Raw genomic sequence first — 16,929 nt, 5'->3', positions numbered from 1 at the left:
CAGCACAGGAGGAAAGTCATGAGATTGTCTCCATCAGAAAACTGGAAGTGGAGCTGTGGCTCAAAGTGGTAGGGACAGTGCCAAGGCCCTGAGTTCAAATTCTATAACCAACTCCCCCAAAAAAGAAAATTGCCTACTTGAAGAAATTAATAAAACAAGTTCTATTGTATTGTAACTACTTAAGTTAGGGAAGCTAAAATAGAGAAGTCATAGAGGAAAGACTCAATAGATTTGTCTACTAACAAAAACCTTGCATGGTAGAAGTAATCCTGACACTTGCTAAGAACTTCATGCTTGCCAGGGTCTTGTTTATTGTTACATTAAACACTCTACAATTAGTTGTGTAACTTGTTCCCACTTAACACTAAAAAAAGTGAAGTTTACAGAGATTAAGGAACTTGGTCTGTAGTGCAGAGTTAGGAAATGGTAGAGAGAGATACTTCAGTTTAGGCTTAACCTGTCTGGCTTCCACACCAGACAGGACAAAATTACCCAAGAAAAAAATATGTACAGGTCTTATCTATATTATCAATAAGGATCTACTTCATTTCTTTTGTGCATGAATGTGAGTGTGCGTGCTAGGACTGGTACTTGAATTCAGGGCCTGCCAACGCTCCCTTAGTTTGCTTATTCATTTTTATGTCAGTACTGAGACTTGAATTCAGGGGCCTGACAGTTATTTATGGCTAGTGCTTTACCACTTGAGCCATACCACTAGTCCAGAGTTTTGACACTTAAGTAGATATGGAGACTAACATACTTTCTACCTAGGCTCACTTCAGGTTTGGATCCTCTGATCTGAACATTCTGAGTAACTAGGATTGCAAATGTGGGCTACCAGTGTCCAGTTTACAGACTTGCTCAAAAAATCTGTTGATGAACCTCTGTGTCATTGTATACTCATAAGTTCTTGAGAAATAAAGTCTTAGTTCCCTCCTTTCCAAATATTTTCTAATGCTTTAGATTTCTGATTGTGGTTATGTCCTCCAAATAAATTTTGTAGCTTTGTTTTTGCTACAGAAAAAATGAACTAATTTCAAATTTCATTACTAAAAACATAATAAGAAATTGCAGTTAACAACATAGTTCATAATTTCCTTTTTTTTATTGCTTTGTACAGATCTGTATTTCCATCTGGCACATTTTCCTTCTACCTAAAGGATTTGTAGTACAAGTCCGGTGTTGATAAGTTTTTTTTAGCTTTTGATGTCTGAAAAAATATTTTACCTTGGAGTTAGAGGTGTGGTCTAGTGGGTAGGGTGCTAGCCATTGAGCAAAAGCAGCAGGTACTGCATTTCAAATCCCAGTCTCAGTATTTTACCTTTTTTTTCCAATGATAGTTTTTCTGAATATAGAATTCTAGCTTGGCATATTCAGGTTTTAAAAGGTACGGACTGCTTCATTGTCTTCTCACTTGTACTATTTCCAAGATAAATCTATTGTCATATTATCTTTTAAAAAAAATTTATTGTAGCTGGTGCCAGTGGCTCACACCTGTCTGAGATCTGAGGATCATGGTTCAAAGTCGGCCTGGACAAGAAAAGCCATGAGACTCTTCTCGCCAATAAACCACCAGAAAACTGGAAGTGGTGCTGTGGCTTAAGTGGTAGAGTGCTAGCCTTGAGCTGAAGAGATGAGGGACAGCACCCAAGCCCTGAGTTCAAGCCCCAAGCCCCATGACCCACCCCCCCCAAAAAAAAATGTTATTATAAAGGTGATATACAGAGAGGTTACAGTTACATAGGTCAGGTAATGAATAGATTTCTTTCTTCTTTTTTTTTGGTGGGTCGTGGGGCTTGAACTCTGGGCCTGGGCGCTGTCCCTGGGCGGGCTTTTCAGCTCAAGGTGAGTGCTCTACCACTTGAGCCACAGCACCACTTTTATGAGTAGATTTCTTTTTGGACAATGTTACCCCCTTCCTTCGCCATATTATCTTTTGTTTCTCATTTGTGGTGCATGCTTTTTTTCTGGCTACTTTTAAGATTATCATTAAATTGATCAAGAAGTGCCTTCTTTTTGTTGTGGTTTGGTACTGGAGCATGAATGCAGGGCCTCGTGCTCTGGCCTGGCTGTTTTTGCTGGATAGCTAGCATTCTTCCACATGAGCCACACTTCCATTTCCAGATCAGTCTGCACCCACTGCCTTCTAACCAGGGTCCTTAGATCTCAGTTTCCTGAGTGGCTTAGGATTACAAGAGTGAGCCCCTGGTGCTCAGTTGGTTTTCTTTATGGCTCTTATGGTTGGGGTTGGTTGAACTTCTTAAATCTATGTGTTGTTTTCATCAAATTTGGGGGATTTTCAGCTTTGTTTAAAAATTTCCTCTAACCCTCTCCCTCTTCTTTGGGACTCCTGTTGCATGTATATCAGCAGGCTGCTTGCAGTCAGACAGTTCTTTCCATGTTTTCTTTCCTTTTGCCTTTTGCATAGTTGCTGTTGCTTTGTCTTAATTTACCAGTTTTCTTCTGAAATATCTAAAAATGTATTTTTTGCCAGGTGTTGGTGACTTAAACCTGTAATCCTAGCTACTCAGGAGACTGAGATCTGAGGATCACAGTTTGAAGCTAACCTGAGCAGGAAAGTTCATGAGACTTATTGTCAATTAACCACCAAAAAGCCAGAAGTGGAGTTGTAGTTCAAGTGGTAGAGCATTAGCTTCGAGCAGAAAAACCCAGGGACAGTGCTCAGGCCCTGAGTTTAAGCCCTAGGACTGGCTCAAAAATTAAATAAATAAATTTTTTCATCTCAGACATTGAAATTTTTCACCTCCTGAAGTTTTAACACAGTTTAAATAATTGCTTCAGAGCCCTTTAATGTGAATTCTCACTTCTGTATCCATTCTAGATCTGTTTTAGTCAAAAATATTTATTACGTTGTTGAATGCTAGACATTTTTGTGCCCAATTCTGGAGGCTTGTGCTGTTACTTGGAAGCAAGTTGATCCTTTAGGGTTTTTTGTTTGTTTTGGTGCTGATCCTTGGGCTGGAACTTGGGACCTAGTGCTGTCCCTGAGCTTATTTTGTTCAAGGCCAGGGCTCTACCGCTTGAGCCAGAGCTTCACTTCTGGCTTTTGTGGTAGTTTATTGGAAATAAAAACTTACAGACTCTCCTGCCCAGGCTGGCTTCTAGCAGCGAACCTTACTTCTCAACCTCCTTGAGTATATACGGTTAACAGCTGTGAGCCACTAGTGCCAGGCATAGGTTTTGTTTTTAAGATTAGTTGACAGGACCACACCCATGTGGAAAGCTAATTGTTTCCATTACTTAGGCAAGACTTGTTCAATATTCTACTCAATATTCTGTGAATCTTGAGGTTTTCCCCTGCTGATGGGCTTTTCCTGGCTCGGTGAATACTAGATTCTGTGGCCTCTGTTTTTGTGTGTGTGTGAAGATCTTCCATTAGATTATTAGTATCCTTACAAGCCTACACTAATTGTCACTCCCCCAGATACTCTATGTAACCTTGAGATGTCTGAAGCTCTTTCTCTGTGTAGCTGTCTCCTCTCTGGTACTCTAACCTTTCAGTCCTCCACTCTCTTGTCCTCCTCAAACTGTCCTCTACATTCTCTTAAGGAAATCTACTGAGCTCTGTTCAGGTTCCTCTTCCTCCCTGTGGCCTGGAAACTTGAGGTCGGAAATTGGGCAATCACTTATTTCTGCAGTGATCACTGTCCCATAGTAATTGATGTTCAGTATCTTGCAAACTGGTTCTTATTTCAGAGGGCTTCTTCTAGGGGGAGGAGTTTGGTTTTGGTTGCTCCGTAATTTTCAGTTGTTTTAAGCATGGAAGTGAATCTAGCCCCTGTTAGTTCCTCTTGGCTGTAAGAAGCAGTCTCTTGGTTAGAAGTTAGGATGGGTTCTAAGATTCTTTCAGCTTTGGCAACGTTGATTTGTCTTACATACCTTGGTTTTGTTTGTTTGGTTTGGTTACCAGCACTGGAACTCAGAGCTTGGATGCTGTCCTCTGAGCTTTTTTGCTCAAGGGTAGCACTGTACCACTTGAGCAACTTTCAGCTTTTTGGTGGTTAGAGATAAGAGTCTCATGGACTTTTCCTGCTCCAGGCTGGCTTTGAACTAGGATCCTCAGATCTCAGCCTCCTGAGTATCTATGATTATAGGTGTGAGCGAGCAATGCTTGACTTCTTTTACATACCTTTTTTTTTTTTTGGTCCATCGTGGGCCTGAACTCTGGGCCTGGGCACTGTCCCTCAGCTTTTCAGCTCAAGACTAGTGCTATACCACTTGAGCCAAAGCGCCACTTCCGGCTTTTTCTGCTTATGTGGTGCTGAGGAATCGAACCCAGGGCCTCATGTATGCAAGGCAAGTGCTCTACCACTGAGTAATAGCCCATTTTCTTATCTCCATAGCATCTAGCTCTCCTCACAACACTTCACTATGTGTGTTTGTGTTTTTTCTTATTTTTATTTATTTTTTTAATTATCAGAAAGGTAATGTACAGAGCTTACAGTTACGTAAGTCAGGTAAAGAGTAAATTTCTTTTTTTTTTTTTTCTGGGTTCGGTCATGGGGCCTGAACTCTGGGCCTGGGCGCTGTCCCTCAGCTCTTCAGCTCAAGGCTAGCGCTCTACCACTTGAGCCACAGTGCCACTTCCGGCATTTTTCTTTTTGCTTATGTGGTGCTGAGGAATCGAACCCAGGGCCTCATGCATGCAAGGCAAGCGCTCTACCACTGAGCCACCTTCCCAGCCCAAGAGTAAATTTCTTTTTGGATAATGTCACCCCTTCTCTCACTCTTTCCCAAGTTTTTCCCTCCCAGCCACACGAGTTGTATAGTTTATTTTCAACAGTGTTAGTGAGTACTACTACTGCATGTTTTTACCCTTTGTCCCTCTGTTTCTGTCTCCCCTTACAACTCCCAAAGACAGATAAATGAACAAGACAAAAAGAACAAAAAGTCAGGCGCCAGTGGCTCACACCTGTAATCCTAGCCACTTAGGCGGCTGAGATCTGAGAATCACAGTTCAAAGCCAGCCTGGGCAGGAAAGTCTGTGAAACTCTTATCTCCAATAAACCTGGAAGTGGCGCTGTAGATCAAGTAGTAAAGCACTAGCCTTGAGCTGAAGAGCTGAGGGACAGCATTCAGGCCCAGAGTTCAAGCCCCACAACCGAGAAAAAAAAAAAGAAAACAAAAACATCAACAAAGGGGGGAAAAAAACCTCTCATTTCCATTTCCTGGAGATCATTTTGATAAATACTATTTTGTATTATCTGATGTTTGTGTTTAAAAGGTTGATTCGAATGTGAATGAACTTTATGATTACATAGAATGGTCTTAATAACAACAGGTTTTGTAGCACAAAAATGGATCTGAGAGTTTTGTTTAGCTTTGTTTTATTTTATAGTGCTAAGGATTAAACTCTAGGTGCCTTGTCCATGCTAAGCAAGAGGTCTACCACTAAGCTATAAACCCAGCCTACTGTTATTGTTGTTGGTTTTTATGCCTATTCTGAGGCCTGAGTTCAGGGCCTGGGCCTTGTCCTTTATCATTTTTTGCTCAGGGCTGGCACTCTACCACTTAAGCAACAGCTCTACTTCCATCATTTTGCTGGTTTATTAGTGATGAGAGTTTCTTGGACTTTCTTGCCCAGTCTGGCTTTGAACTAGGAGTCTCAGATCTCGGCCTCCTGAATAGCTAGGATTACAGACATGAGCCACCAGGACCCAGGCGCATACCAGTTTTAGAGATGACATAATCTAGTCTTAGGCTACGGCTTAAAATTCCCTTTAGAAACTAGGCCAGTAAAATTTTAATTTGATTTTTGACAGCCACCCTAGAGCTATACATCTAACACATTCTATGGTACAGAAGCCATTTAATGGTAAATATTTTGGACCATGATATTAAATCACATACAGTACCCTCAAATCTGTATTTTCCTTAAGTGGGAAAAAATGGACTGCCTTCACTTTAATGCTTCCATTTAATAGTTACATAACTTTATTTCAATCGTTTAATTTTTGAAACTTTTTTTCCTATACAAAATGATACTAGTATCAATACTATCATAAAATTATATCATTTTAGACTAGGCTCTTTGGGATTTTTGAATTACAGCTCAGTTAGAAATATCTTCTACAGCCTGCGGTTGTGGTTCACACCTGTAATCCTAGCTACTCAGGAGGCTGAGATCTGAGGATCACGGTTCAAAGCCAGTCTGGGTAGCAAAGTCCATGAGACTCTAATCTCCAGTAAACCACCAGAAAAATGGAAATGGCACTGTGGCTCAACTGGTAGAGTGCTAGCATTGAGCTGAAGAGTTGAGGGACAGCGCCCAGGCCCAGAGTTCAAGCCCCACCACTGACAGAAAAAAAAAATATATATCTTCTACATGGAGATCTCACATATATACATATATAATCACAACAAAATTTACTATTGAGCTGGGCACCAGAGGCTTATGCCTATAATTATAGCTACTCAGGAGGCCGAGATCTGAGGATTACAGATTGAAGCCAGCCTGGACAGGCAAATCCAAGAGACTCTTATTTCCAGTTAACTAGCAAAAAGCCAGAAGTAGAGTTGTGGCTCAAGTGATAGAGCCTTAAGCAGAAAAGGCTAATAAGCAAGAGCATAGAGCCCGTGAGTTTAAGCCCTAATATTGCCATACATACACATATAACACTTTAGGATTAAATGTTATGAGTGCTGATATTTTCGATTTAATTGAAAAGTAGTGACCTGTAGCTCAAGTACAAAATACTCTGTCATTGTAAAGAAAAACAAAACTTCAGCACTCCAGTAATAAAAGGGTATGGTACTTGGGTTATGTGCTGTTAATTCTATTTTCCAATTTCACTTGCAAACTGTTTGGTTATGTAGTGTGGTTACGTATGTGAATCTATTAATAATTTATACAAGATTATGTCTTCACATTTTCAGTTCTAAGCCTTTTCTCTAGTCAGGAGGGCTAGTAATAACTTATAAATACTTAAGATTTCTCTAAATTTATATTCTCAGTAATGACATCAAGTGGTTTCTTATATTACAGGTTGTGGTTTTAGCCAGGTACAGGTGGCTTATATAAGTCTAGCTAGTCCAGACGCTGAGGTTTGAGAATCATGCTTTGAAGTCAGCCCAAGCAGAAAAGCACTCAAGATTTTAGTCTATTTAACCAGCAAAGTGCCAGACTAGAGGTTTGGCTTAAGTGGTAGAGTGCCAATAAAGCGATCCAGACAAGAGCATGAGATTATGATTTTGAGGCAAGGTAAATCCCCAGAATTTGAATTCTTATTTTTAATTCTTATTTTAAAATTACTGTTTCTTTTAAAATAATTTTTCCTCTTTCTATCACTTAAATGAGATTTAGTTAGTAAGATGTTGCATACTAAAAGACCTTGTTGTAATGCATTAAAAATTTCCAGACACTAAGTTTTCAGTTGGTTTACTAAAGAAGTATTAAAGGGCTAAGGGAGTTAAATCCATTGTTTGCAATCTACTAGCTATCAGTTTAAATCTATTCTTCATTTTCTATAGGCATGCTACAAGCTACACACTTTGCAGAAATTTCCATTAAGGTATCCAGGATTTCTTAATAACTAAGAAGTAATGTATTTTTGTTCATATAAATTAGGTCTCAATTATAAACATAGATAAAATATATACAAGTCATATGCAGATCTAGTCCCAAATAAATTGACAAAGTATGGTATACACAGGAGAGGAGTCTGATGGTTTAACTCCTTTGAACAACTAACTACACAGTTTAACAAAATGAACACCAGGAAGCTGAAAGGTATTGTGGGGAGCTAATAAGAGAGGGACAGACAAGTGTAGAGAAGAATGGCAGGCACATAATGCTATTCAATGTACATATGTGAAAATGGACCACACAACTTGAAGGAAAGGGTAGGGTTAGAAAGATTGAGCAAGATGCATTATACATGTAAACTGACTTATTGAATTGAAACTCCTTTGTATAATGACTTGAAGACAATTTTGAAAAATGTCTGAGCTTATTCCCTAGTGATCTTTTTCCAGAGGTTCCGCTGTACTGGAGAATCCATTTTTCCTTCTTTCTTTCCTTTTTTTTTCCCTTTCTCAATCATGGGGCTTGAACTCAGGGCCTGGATGCTATCCCTGAGCTCTTTCGCTCCAGGCTAGTACTCTACCACTTTGAGCCTTAGCTCCATTTCTGGTTTTCTGGTGGCTGATTGAAGATAAGAGTCTGAGACTTTCCTGCACCAACTATCTTTGAACCACAATCCTTAGATCTTAGCCTCTTGAGTAGCCAGGATTATAGGCATGAGCCACCAGTAACTGGATCCTTTTATTGTTTTTGATGGCCATTACAGAGCTCGAATTCAGGGCCTGGGCACTGTCCCTGAGCTTTTTAACTCAAGGCTTACTCTTTACCCCTTGAGCCACAGTTTCCTTTGTGGAAGTGCTTGCTCTCCAGTCACATTATCTTTGTCAATTTCATTTGTTTGTCAATTTCATTTTGTTAAAATGGAAGTTGTCTTCACACTAGAGCCTTCCTGCTTCCTCTTTCCCAAGTTTAACCTCAATTCTAGGGTCATACATGCTTAGTTCAGAAATAGACATGGAAGAGCTCACACATACAACTGCTTGTAGCGTGAAAGGTAGTGTATAATTTTGTCAATTTATAAATAGCTTTTTTAGTTTTTTTTTTCTCAGCAGTTAAATACCATTAAAATGTTCATGTTTTTCCTTTATATAAACTTCAGACCTTTCCAGCCTTGTAGGAAATTTTGTTTCTGTGTCATACACTGGAAAGAATTATGTGATCTAATGCTCCAATAATCTATCAGAGGACTTTGGATATAAAAATGTTTTCTTAATGTGTTGCCCAGATGTCTGTGACCTTTGGAGATTGTTTCTCCCCCACTTTTAAGACTCCTTTGGCTAAATTTCACAATAGAAATTACTGAATAAGCTGGAAGAGAAAAGAAACTCTCTCTTATTGGTAAACCATTATTACCATAATAGAAATACTTTATTGAAATTCATTTCCCAGGTGTCGTATACTCTAGTTGAGAAATAGTGTGTTAATTGAAATATAATGTTAAAGCTACAAGCAATATGACTCTTAAAATAAGTAGAAAACAGAATCGGTGTAACACAAACCATGATGAACATAGGTTTAATGTTCCTGTGATTCAAGAAGTTATGGATGTGTAGACATACTAGCTAAAAACTATTCTCTGTAGTATTTTAGTATTTTGTAAGGTATATTTCTCCTAGTATTTAAGTAGTTAGTCTAAATTATCTTAGATCCTTTCCATGGTACTCTAAATATAGTATTTGACAAGTTGATATGCTTGAGAAATCAAAATTCTGATTAATTCTGATCTGTTTTTTTCTGCAGTCATTACCCACATAATGGATTTTATCAATTGGATTTCTTTATTCTGGGTATCATGGTAACAATATAGAAAGAATCCTTAATTTCTCATTTCTGAAAGTTATCATGATTACTGAAGAAAGAAACTTTTGTAAGCTACAGAGCATTTATTGTGATACTTTTTTTTGAATTGTGGTTTCATTTTTAACTTGATAACTTTTTGCTAAAGGTATGCAAAAACGAAGAGTTTACCTTGTTAGACAAATCCAGCTTCAGAAGAATGTCTCGAAGAGGATCAATTCTTCATACCCGGACCCACTGGCTTCTGTTGGGCCTTGCTTTGCTCTGCAGTTTGGTATTTATGTACCTCCTCCAGTGTGCACCCCAGACTGATGGAAATGCTCCTCTTCCGGGTTTTGTTGGGGACAATTATGGTAAAGAGTATTATCAAGCTCTTCTACAGGAGCAAGAAGAACATTACCAGACCAGGGCCACCAGCCTGAAACGCCAGATTGCCCAGCTAAAACAAGAATTACAAGAAATGAATGAGAAAATGAGATCATTGCAAGAGAAAAAGAATTCAGGAGCTAATGGTGTAGGCTATCAAGCCAGCAAAGACCAAGCACCTGGTGATCTTTTAGAGTTTCTTCATTCCCAGATTGACAAAGCTGAAGTTAGCATAGGAGCCAAACTACCCAGTGAGTATGGAGTCATACCCTTTGAAAGTTTTACCTTAATGAAAGTATTTCAGTTAGAAATGGGGCTTACTCGCCATCCTGAAGAAAAGCCAGTTAGAAAAGACAAACGAGATGAATTGGTAGAAGTTATTGAAGCTGGCTTGGAGGTCATTAATAATCCTGATGAAGATGATGAACAGGAAGATGAGGAAGGCCCCCTTGGAGAGAAACTGATGTTCAATGAAAATGACTTCATAGAAGGTAACCTGAAAACTATATTGGAAAACAGTTATTACTATGACAGAGGCCTTGTATTATATGCTAATATGTTAGACATTACCACAGTATTAAAACATATAAGTTTTTACCCACTTCCACCAAGAATTTGAACCTGCTTATTTGGAAAAAAGTTATAATGAGTCCTGATTAAAAAAAAAACAAGAATAAGGCTTTAGAGAGACAGAATATATTTAAGCCTAAATAGAAGATTAGGGAGTTTAAAAGGCTCTTGTGGGCTGTGGGTATGTTTGCAGCTGGCTGATTTGCATTCCTTTCTTATCTAATCTTGATGGTTCCTTTTTTCTGTTTTTTTAAAAAAATGTATGAACTAAAGATCAAACTTGATAAGTAAACCATTTAAAGAAAAAAATCTAATTTAGTAGAGCAATAGTTATTTTCCATTTGGAGAAAGGCATGTATAGCTTTTCATTAAAGTAAGGAAAGAGCATATTTTCCCATTGTGGTTTGCAGAAAGCACCTTTTTTTTTCTTTTTGGTGCCAATCCTGAGGCTTGAATTCCAGATAGGTGCTCTTCCTGAGCTAGAACTACCACATAAGCTATAGTTCTACTTCTGGCTTTTTGGTGGTTAATTGAAGATAAGAGTCTTATTGATTTTCCTGCCCAAGCTGGCTTTGAATTGTAATTCTCAGATCTCAGCCTCCTGAGTAACTAGGATTATAGGATTATGTGAGCCACCAGCACTGGGCTTACTTACATATTTGCAAACTACTTCTAGCTTTTACATGTGAGAGAAAACATGCAAGCAACCTCTCTCTCTGGACCTGACTTATTTCACTTAACATAATTTTTTCCAAATCTTTCCATTTTTTTGCAAATGATGCAGTGTTCTTTGTAATGGATAAATAAAATTCCATTGTGTATATTTACCACATTTTCTTGATCTAGTCATCAACTGACGGGCATCTGGGCTATTTCTATACTTTGCTATGGTAAATAGTGCTGCAATGAACACGGTTATGCTGGTGGCTTTACTCTATCCTGGTTTGTAATCTTTTGGATAAATGCCCAGGTGTAAACCATACTGCTTTCCAACATGGCTTAATAAGCTTACATTCCATCAACAGTGTATCAGGTTCCCTTTTGCCCACATACACACCAGCATCTGTTATTGCTTGTATTCTTGATGATAGCCATTCTATGAAAGGTGAAAGCTCAGTGTTGTTTTGATTTGCATTTCCTTTGTGTCCAGAGATGTTAAGCATGTCTTTATGTGTCTTTTGGCCAGTTTTACTTCTGAGAAGTCTCTGTTTTTAATTTATTAGCCATTTATTAATTGGGTTGTTGATTCCTTGAGGGTTTAGTTTTTTAAGCTCTCTATATTCTGGATATTAGGCCATTGTCTGTGTATAGCTGGCAGAAATCTGTAGGCTAGCTTTGTAGCTTGTTGCTAGATCCTTTGCCATACAGAAGTTTTTTAGTTGGATGCAGTCCCACTTATCAAGTCTTCCTTTGATTTGTTGTACTTCTGGATTTTTACTCAGAAAGTTTCTGCCTATGCCAAGGAGTCCTAATGTTTCTCCTACTCCTTCCTGTAATAGTTTCATGGATTCAGGTCTTATATTGACATCCATTTTGAATTTATACTGGTACAAGATGATAGGTAGTGATCCAGTTTGAGTTTTCTGCATGTGGATAACCAGTTTTCTCAGCACTATTTGTTGAAGAGGCTCTTTCTTCTAGCCTCTGGTTTTGGCTCCCTTATCAAATATTAGATGGCTATAGGTCTTTGGGTGTTGCTGGGTCTTCTATTTTGTTCCATTGCCCTCAGGCAGGCCTGAGCTATACTAATGAAAACAGCTTGGTACTAATACAAAATCCATCCCTTTTTTGCACTGATTATTTTTTCCTGTATGTATCAGTATTGGAGCATCACATTCTTGCTCAAATTGTTTGCTCATAGCTGGTGTTGTACCACTTTAGCAAGCCTCTAGTCAGGCATTTTGCTAGTTATTTGGAGATGAAGAAGACTTAAGGAGTTTTCTGCCCTGGATGGTTTAAAACTTTGACCCTCTGATCTCAGCCTCCTGAATAACTAGACTTAACAAGTATTAGCCACTGGCACCCAGTCTTGTACTGGTTATTATTTTTTAAAAAAAAATTATTATTTTTAAGTAGTTGTATAAAGGAGTTGCCATCAACAAAGCAGTTTATGTATGCAATATATCTTGATCAATGTCACTTCTTTGAAAATTCTTACCCATCCCTCTCCTACCTACCCTTTCCCTTACTCTTCTTAATTTTGCATTCTTGTCTGCCTTTCCCCACTCTTTTCCTCTTCATTTGTCTACTCCTTTACCCCACCCCACCCCTTTGGAGTGCCCACTTTAGTATGTTGTTTTGCTGAACTTTGATTTTGGCCTTCTAAGGAATTACACTATTTGAGATCTCCCTTAACTCTACCATATTTCAGTTAATACATTTGTATACACTTGCATACCACCCAGTGTATTTACTTAAGAGTTTGTAAGCTAAATCTAGCTTCCACATATAAGGGACAACATGGATCCTTTGTCTGTCTGGACCTGAAATAGAGTTTTACTTCCTGCCTGACAATGCACCTGCACCTCAATTCACCTACTTTAGACCTCCTGTCTTAGCCAAAATAACAGACATGCACATTCAGGCCCAGCACTCGGTTGAGAAGGACTCTTGTGAACTTTTCTGCCCAGGCTGGCCTCAAACAGCAGTCCTCCCAATCTCAGCCTCCCAAGTAGCTTGAATTACAGTTGTTAGCCTGTCTGTGCATAAATATTTCCTAAAAGTTCTTTTTTTGAGCTAGGTGTCATGCATATAATCCTAGTTACTCAGGAGACTGAGATCTGAGGATTCTAGTTCAAAGCCATCCAGGGCAGGAAAGTCCATGAGACCCTTTTATCTCCAATTAACTACTAAAAATCCAGGAGTGGGGCTGGGCTAAGCTCAAGGACAGTGCTTAGGCCTTGAGTTCAAGCCCCAGGATCAGTACACACACACACACACACACACACACACACACACACACACACACACACACACACACACACACACACACACACACACACACACACACACACACACACACACACACACACACACACTCATACACACACACACACACACACACACACACACACACTTTTTATTAACAGTTACCACATCCAGTGTTTTGTTTTAGTCCAAGTCATGACTCCCAAAGCAGGACAGGTGCTTTGTTAGTGCATTTCAGCCAACCTCTCCCTGTGACTTCCTCTTTTTTCTTCTGGCACTTTTCCTGCCATTTTTGATGGATTCTTTCAAAACTCTTGTAATTTTCCTCAGCGTTTTTTTTTTGTCTTCTCACCTTAGGTTGATGGCTTAGGGAAGAATTGAAAATGGCAAAGGAAATAAGATATAAGTAATATGTGAAATGTTCTAACATCGACTCTGTCTAATATGAAAGGAAGCTATAACAACTTTATATTTGGTAGCTTGGAACTAACTCTTTTCTTCTCCACTGTGCCGTTGACCTTTCTCCTAAAATAATTATTAGATAACTTATGTTCCTCTTCCAAACCTGAACTCATATGTTGCTTCTTCCAGGAAGTAATCTTCAACCTCACTTCTAGATAGGCTATAAACCTCAGGAATATTGGGACAAATCTCTCTTATATACTAATTTATTCTCATATTTTGACTAACACATGTATAAGTCTTACCTTCTTTCTCCTGAGTGTGACACTGTTTAGCAGATGACTGATATCTAGCAGATGGCTCATGCTTGTAATCCTACCTACACCAAAAGCTGAGATCTGAGGATCATCGTTTGAAGCCAGCCCAAGCGGGGAAGTCTTCAGCAGATTCATATCTCTAATTAACCACACTCCCCCATCCCCCCACTCCCTGGTCCCACCCCCAAAAAGCTGGAAGTGGAGCTATAGCTTAAGTGGTAGAGTGTCAACTTTTGAGTCAGAACAGTAAGGGACAGTGCCCAGGCCAAGTTCAAGCTCCAGTACTGGCACACAAAAAAAAAGTACTCATTTTTCTTTGTCTGACTTCACTTTATTCAATATACTGTCTGCTTATATTTCTGTCTTCCTCACTGAACAGGCCCTTCCTCACAGCTGAGACCATAGTTATCACCAGTAATTGATATGAAGAGAATTGGTGCATTTTTTTCAGTTGAACCAAACAATAGAAATTTTGACGCTTGGATTCAAATTTAATGTTTCTAAAAATAATTTGTCATGTGGTTACTGTAGTGATTGACTTTAAAAAGCTATTTTACTGTATGTGGGTTATTTTATGGTCTGATTAATAAAGCAAAGCAATAAGCTTCTTTTAAAAAAAACTAAAGAAATAGTTGTTGTTATTGACTGTTCAGTATGGAAAAACTATTTTCACAAATAGATTAAAAAAAAAACAACTTCTATAGTTCTAGTTTGATCTTTGACTGTAAAGCCTGTATTCCTATGGAATGTGTAAACTTTGACATGAATATGTCTTTGTTCCAAACTCCTTCAGGTTATTATCGCACAGAAAAAGATAAGGGCACACAATATGAGCTTTTTTTTAAGAAAGCAGACCTTATGGAATATAGACATGTGACCCTCTTCCGCCCTTTTGGACCTCTTATGAAAGTGAAGAGTGAAATGATTGACATTGCTAGATCAATCATTAACATCATTGTACCTCTCGCTGGAAGAACTGAAGCATTTGCACAGTTTATGCAGAATTTCAGGTAACTGGTGGGGCTTCTGAATTTGGCTAAGTTCTTTTAAAAAAGAAACAAATCATATTTTGTGCAGATTGGTTTAATTCACTTCACTGCATATAATTGCTTAGAATTCTAGAATAATTTCATAGGCTTTAGGAGAATTTTACATTCTGGCCTTCACAGATGTAGTATATTGTGTTTCTTGATGGTTGGAGTTATGAAATATATTAAGGTTGACAACTATTAGAAGCTAATTTAGGTGAGTTGTGGAAGTGTGTGAATTCATTTTAGAACAAGTAATTAAAAAATCAGTTGTACAGCCAGACACACATGGCTCATGCCTGAGTTCAAGCCCTAGGACCAGAATCAAAAAAAAAAATCTGAATTAAGCATATTAAATCTGTTTATATTAAGGACAATATTTGTGTGTGTGTGTGTGCTTGGTAGTAGGGCTTGAACTCAGGGACTTGACACTGTTACTTAGCTTTTTCGTTCAAGGCCGGTGCCACTTGAGCCATACTTCTACTTTGAGCTTTTTGATGGTTAATTGGAGATAAGAATCCTATGAATTTTCCTGATTGGGCTGGCTTTAAACCTCTTTACTCAGAAATCAGCCTCCCTTACTAGCTAGGATTACAGGCATGAGCCAATAGTATCCAACTATTTTAAGGATAACTCAAAGGACATTTTAAGAATAATTGATATTTTCATGACTTTTGACAGATATATTCCCAAACCACACCACCAGTCAAAATATAGAACATTGTTATCTCCCAAGACAATCCCATGAGGACAATTTGAGTTTTTAAGGTTAAAATAGCCTCAAAACGTAAAAAAAAAAATTCATCTAAAAGTGGGAGAAAATTATTCCAGTTTAAGAAGCAGAATACTTATGTTTTTCTCTTTTTGGCCATTAAATTTGGATATTTCAGCTGGGCACTGGTAAATCACAACTGTAATTGTGGCTACTCAGGAGGCTGAGATCTGAGAATCCCATTTGAAGCTAACCCACGCCGTAAAGTCCAGGAGACTCCTATCTCCAATTAACCATCAAAAGCCAGAAGTGAAGGTGTCATTCAAGTAGTAGAGTGCCAGCCTTGAGCAACAAAGCCCAGGTCCTGGTTGCAAACCCCAGTACACATACACATACACACAAATCAGATATTTCAAAACACGGAGTCTTAAAAACTTAAATTTTGTTCATTAGAGTAACTACTTAAGAAAAATGAAAGAACAAGTGAGAAACTACTATACCTATCTATCTAAATACCAGTGAGGACTGGTATTTTTTTTGTTTTAAACTTACAGTTGCTACATGTTTTAATTAACATACTAGTTTTAATGCTTTATAAGCCCAATCTTTAGTTTCATAAGATTAGTCAGCACCATTCTGAACAGAATATCTTTTTGTATGTGTGCACCAGTGCTGGGGTTTGAACTCAGGGCCTTGGTTTTTGTCCCTGAACTTATGTGTTCAAGGCTAGTGCTCTACAGCTTTAGCCACAGCTCCACTTCAGGCTTTTTGGTGGTTAATTTGGAGATGGGTCTCGTGGATTATCCTGCCTGAGTTGAAACCACAATCCTCAGATCTCAGCCTCTTCAGTAGCTATGATTACCTGATTAAATGAGCCACTGGCACCTGACTTGAACAAAATATCTTGAATCCATACTTCCAAATGAGTTTTACCTGTTTCAAATAACTTCTCCGGATATGAGCCCCTAAATCATACTTTTTTGCTTCTCATGGAATTGCTTTCAGAGCCTACATTATTCTTATGTGACTCATGGCAAATAGTAATTCATTGACAGCAAGTATAATTTTGCAATTAGCCATATTGAAGATATAACTCTTTGATCCAAAGTTTCAATGTTTATTTCTTATCTGAAATGACCTCTTTGAGTAGCTTATAATGGGTTTCTGAAAGCAATGTCAAAGCAGTTGTTCTAAGAATGTTTGGAA

At 38.4% G+C, this 16,929-nt stretch overlaps 1 protein-coding gene across 5 annotated transcripts in view; it reads left to right on the top strand.

The window, feature by feature from the left end:
* Window positions 1–16,929, top strand: part of Csgalnact2 (chondroitin sulfate N-acetylgalactosaminyltransferase 2) — a 40,043-nt gene that overhangs the window by 5,491 nt on the left and 17,623 nt on the right. For 4 of the 5 annotated variants that reach the window (XM_042696526.1, XM_042696528.1, XM_042696530.1 and 1 more), the window contains exons 2-3: window positions 9,549–10,257; window positions 14,777–14,993. In XM_042696526.1, the coding sequence (XP_042552460.1) occupies window positions 9,549–10,257; window positions 14,777–14,993 (926 nt within the window). Of the gene's footprint in view, window positions 1–9,343; window positions 10,258–14,776; window positions 14,994–16,929 lie in introns of all 5 variants that reach the window. The other variant, XM_042696527.1, reaches the window with a different exon arrangement.

The sequence above is a fragment of the Dipodomys spectabilis genome, unplaced genomic scaffold (genome assembly GCF_019054845.1).
Source record: "Dipodomys spectabilis isolate Male_0828 unplaced genomic scaffold, ASM1905484v1 ptg000207l, whole genome shotgun sequence".
In the NCBI taxonomy this organism is placed as follows: domain Eukaryota; kingdom Metazoa; phylum Chordata; class Mammalia; order Rodentia; family Heteromyidae; genus Dipodomys; species Dipodomys spectabilis.
Note: the sequence above shows the minus strand (reverse complement) of the source record. Positions and strands in the feature narration are given on the sequence as shown.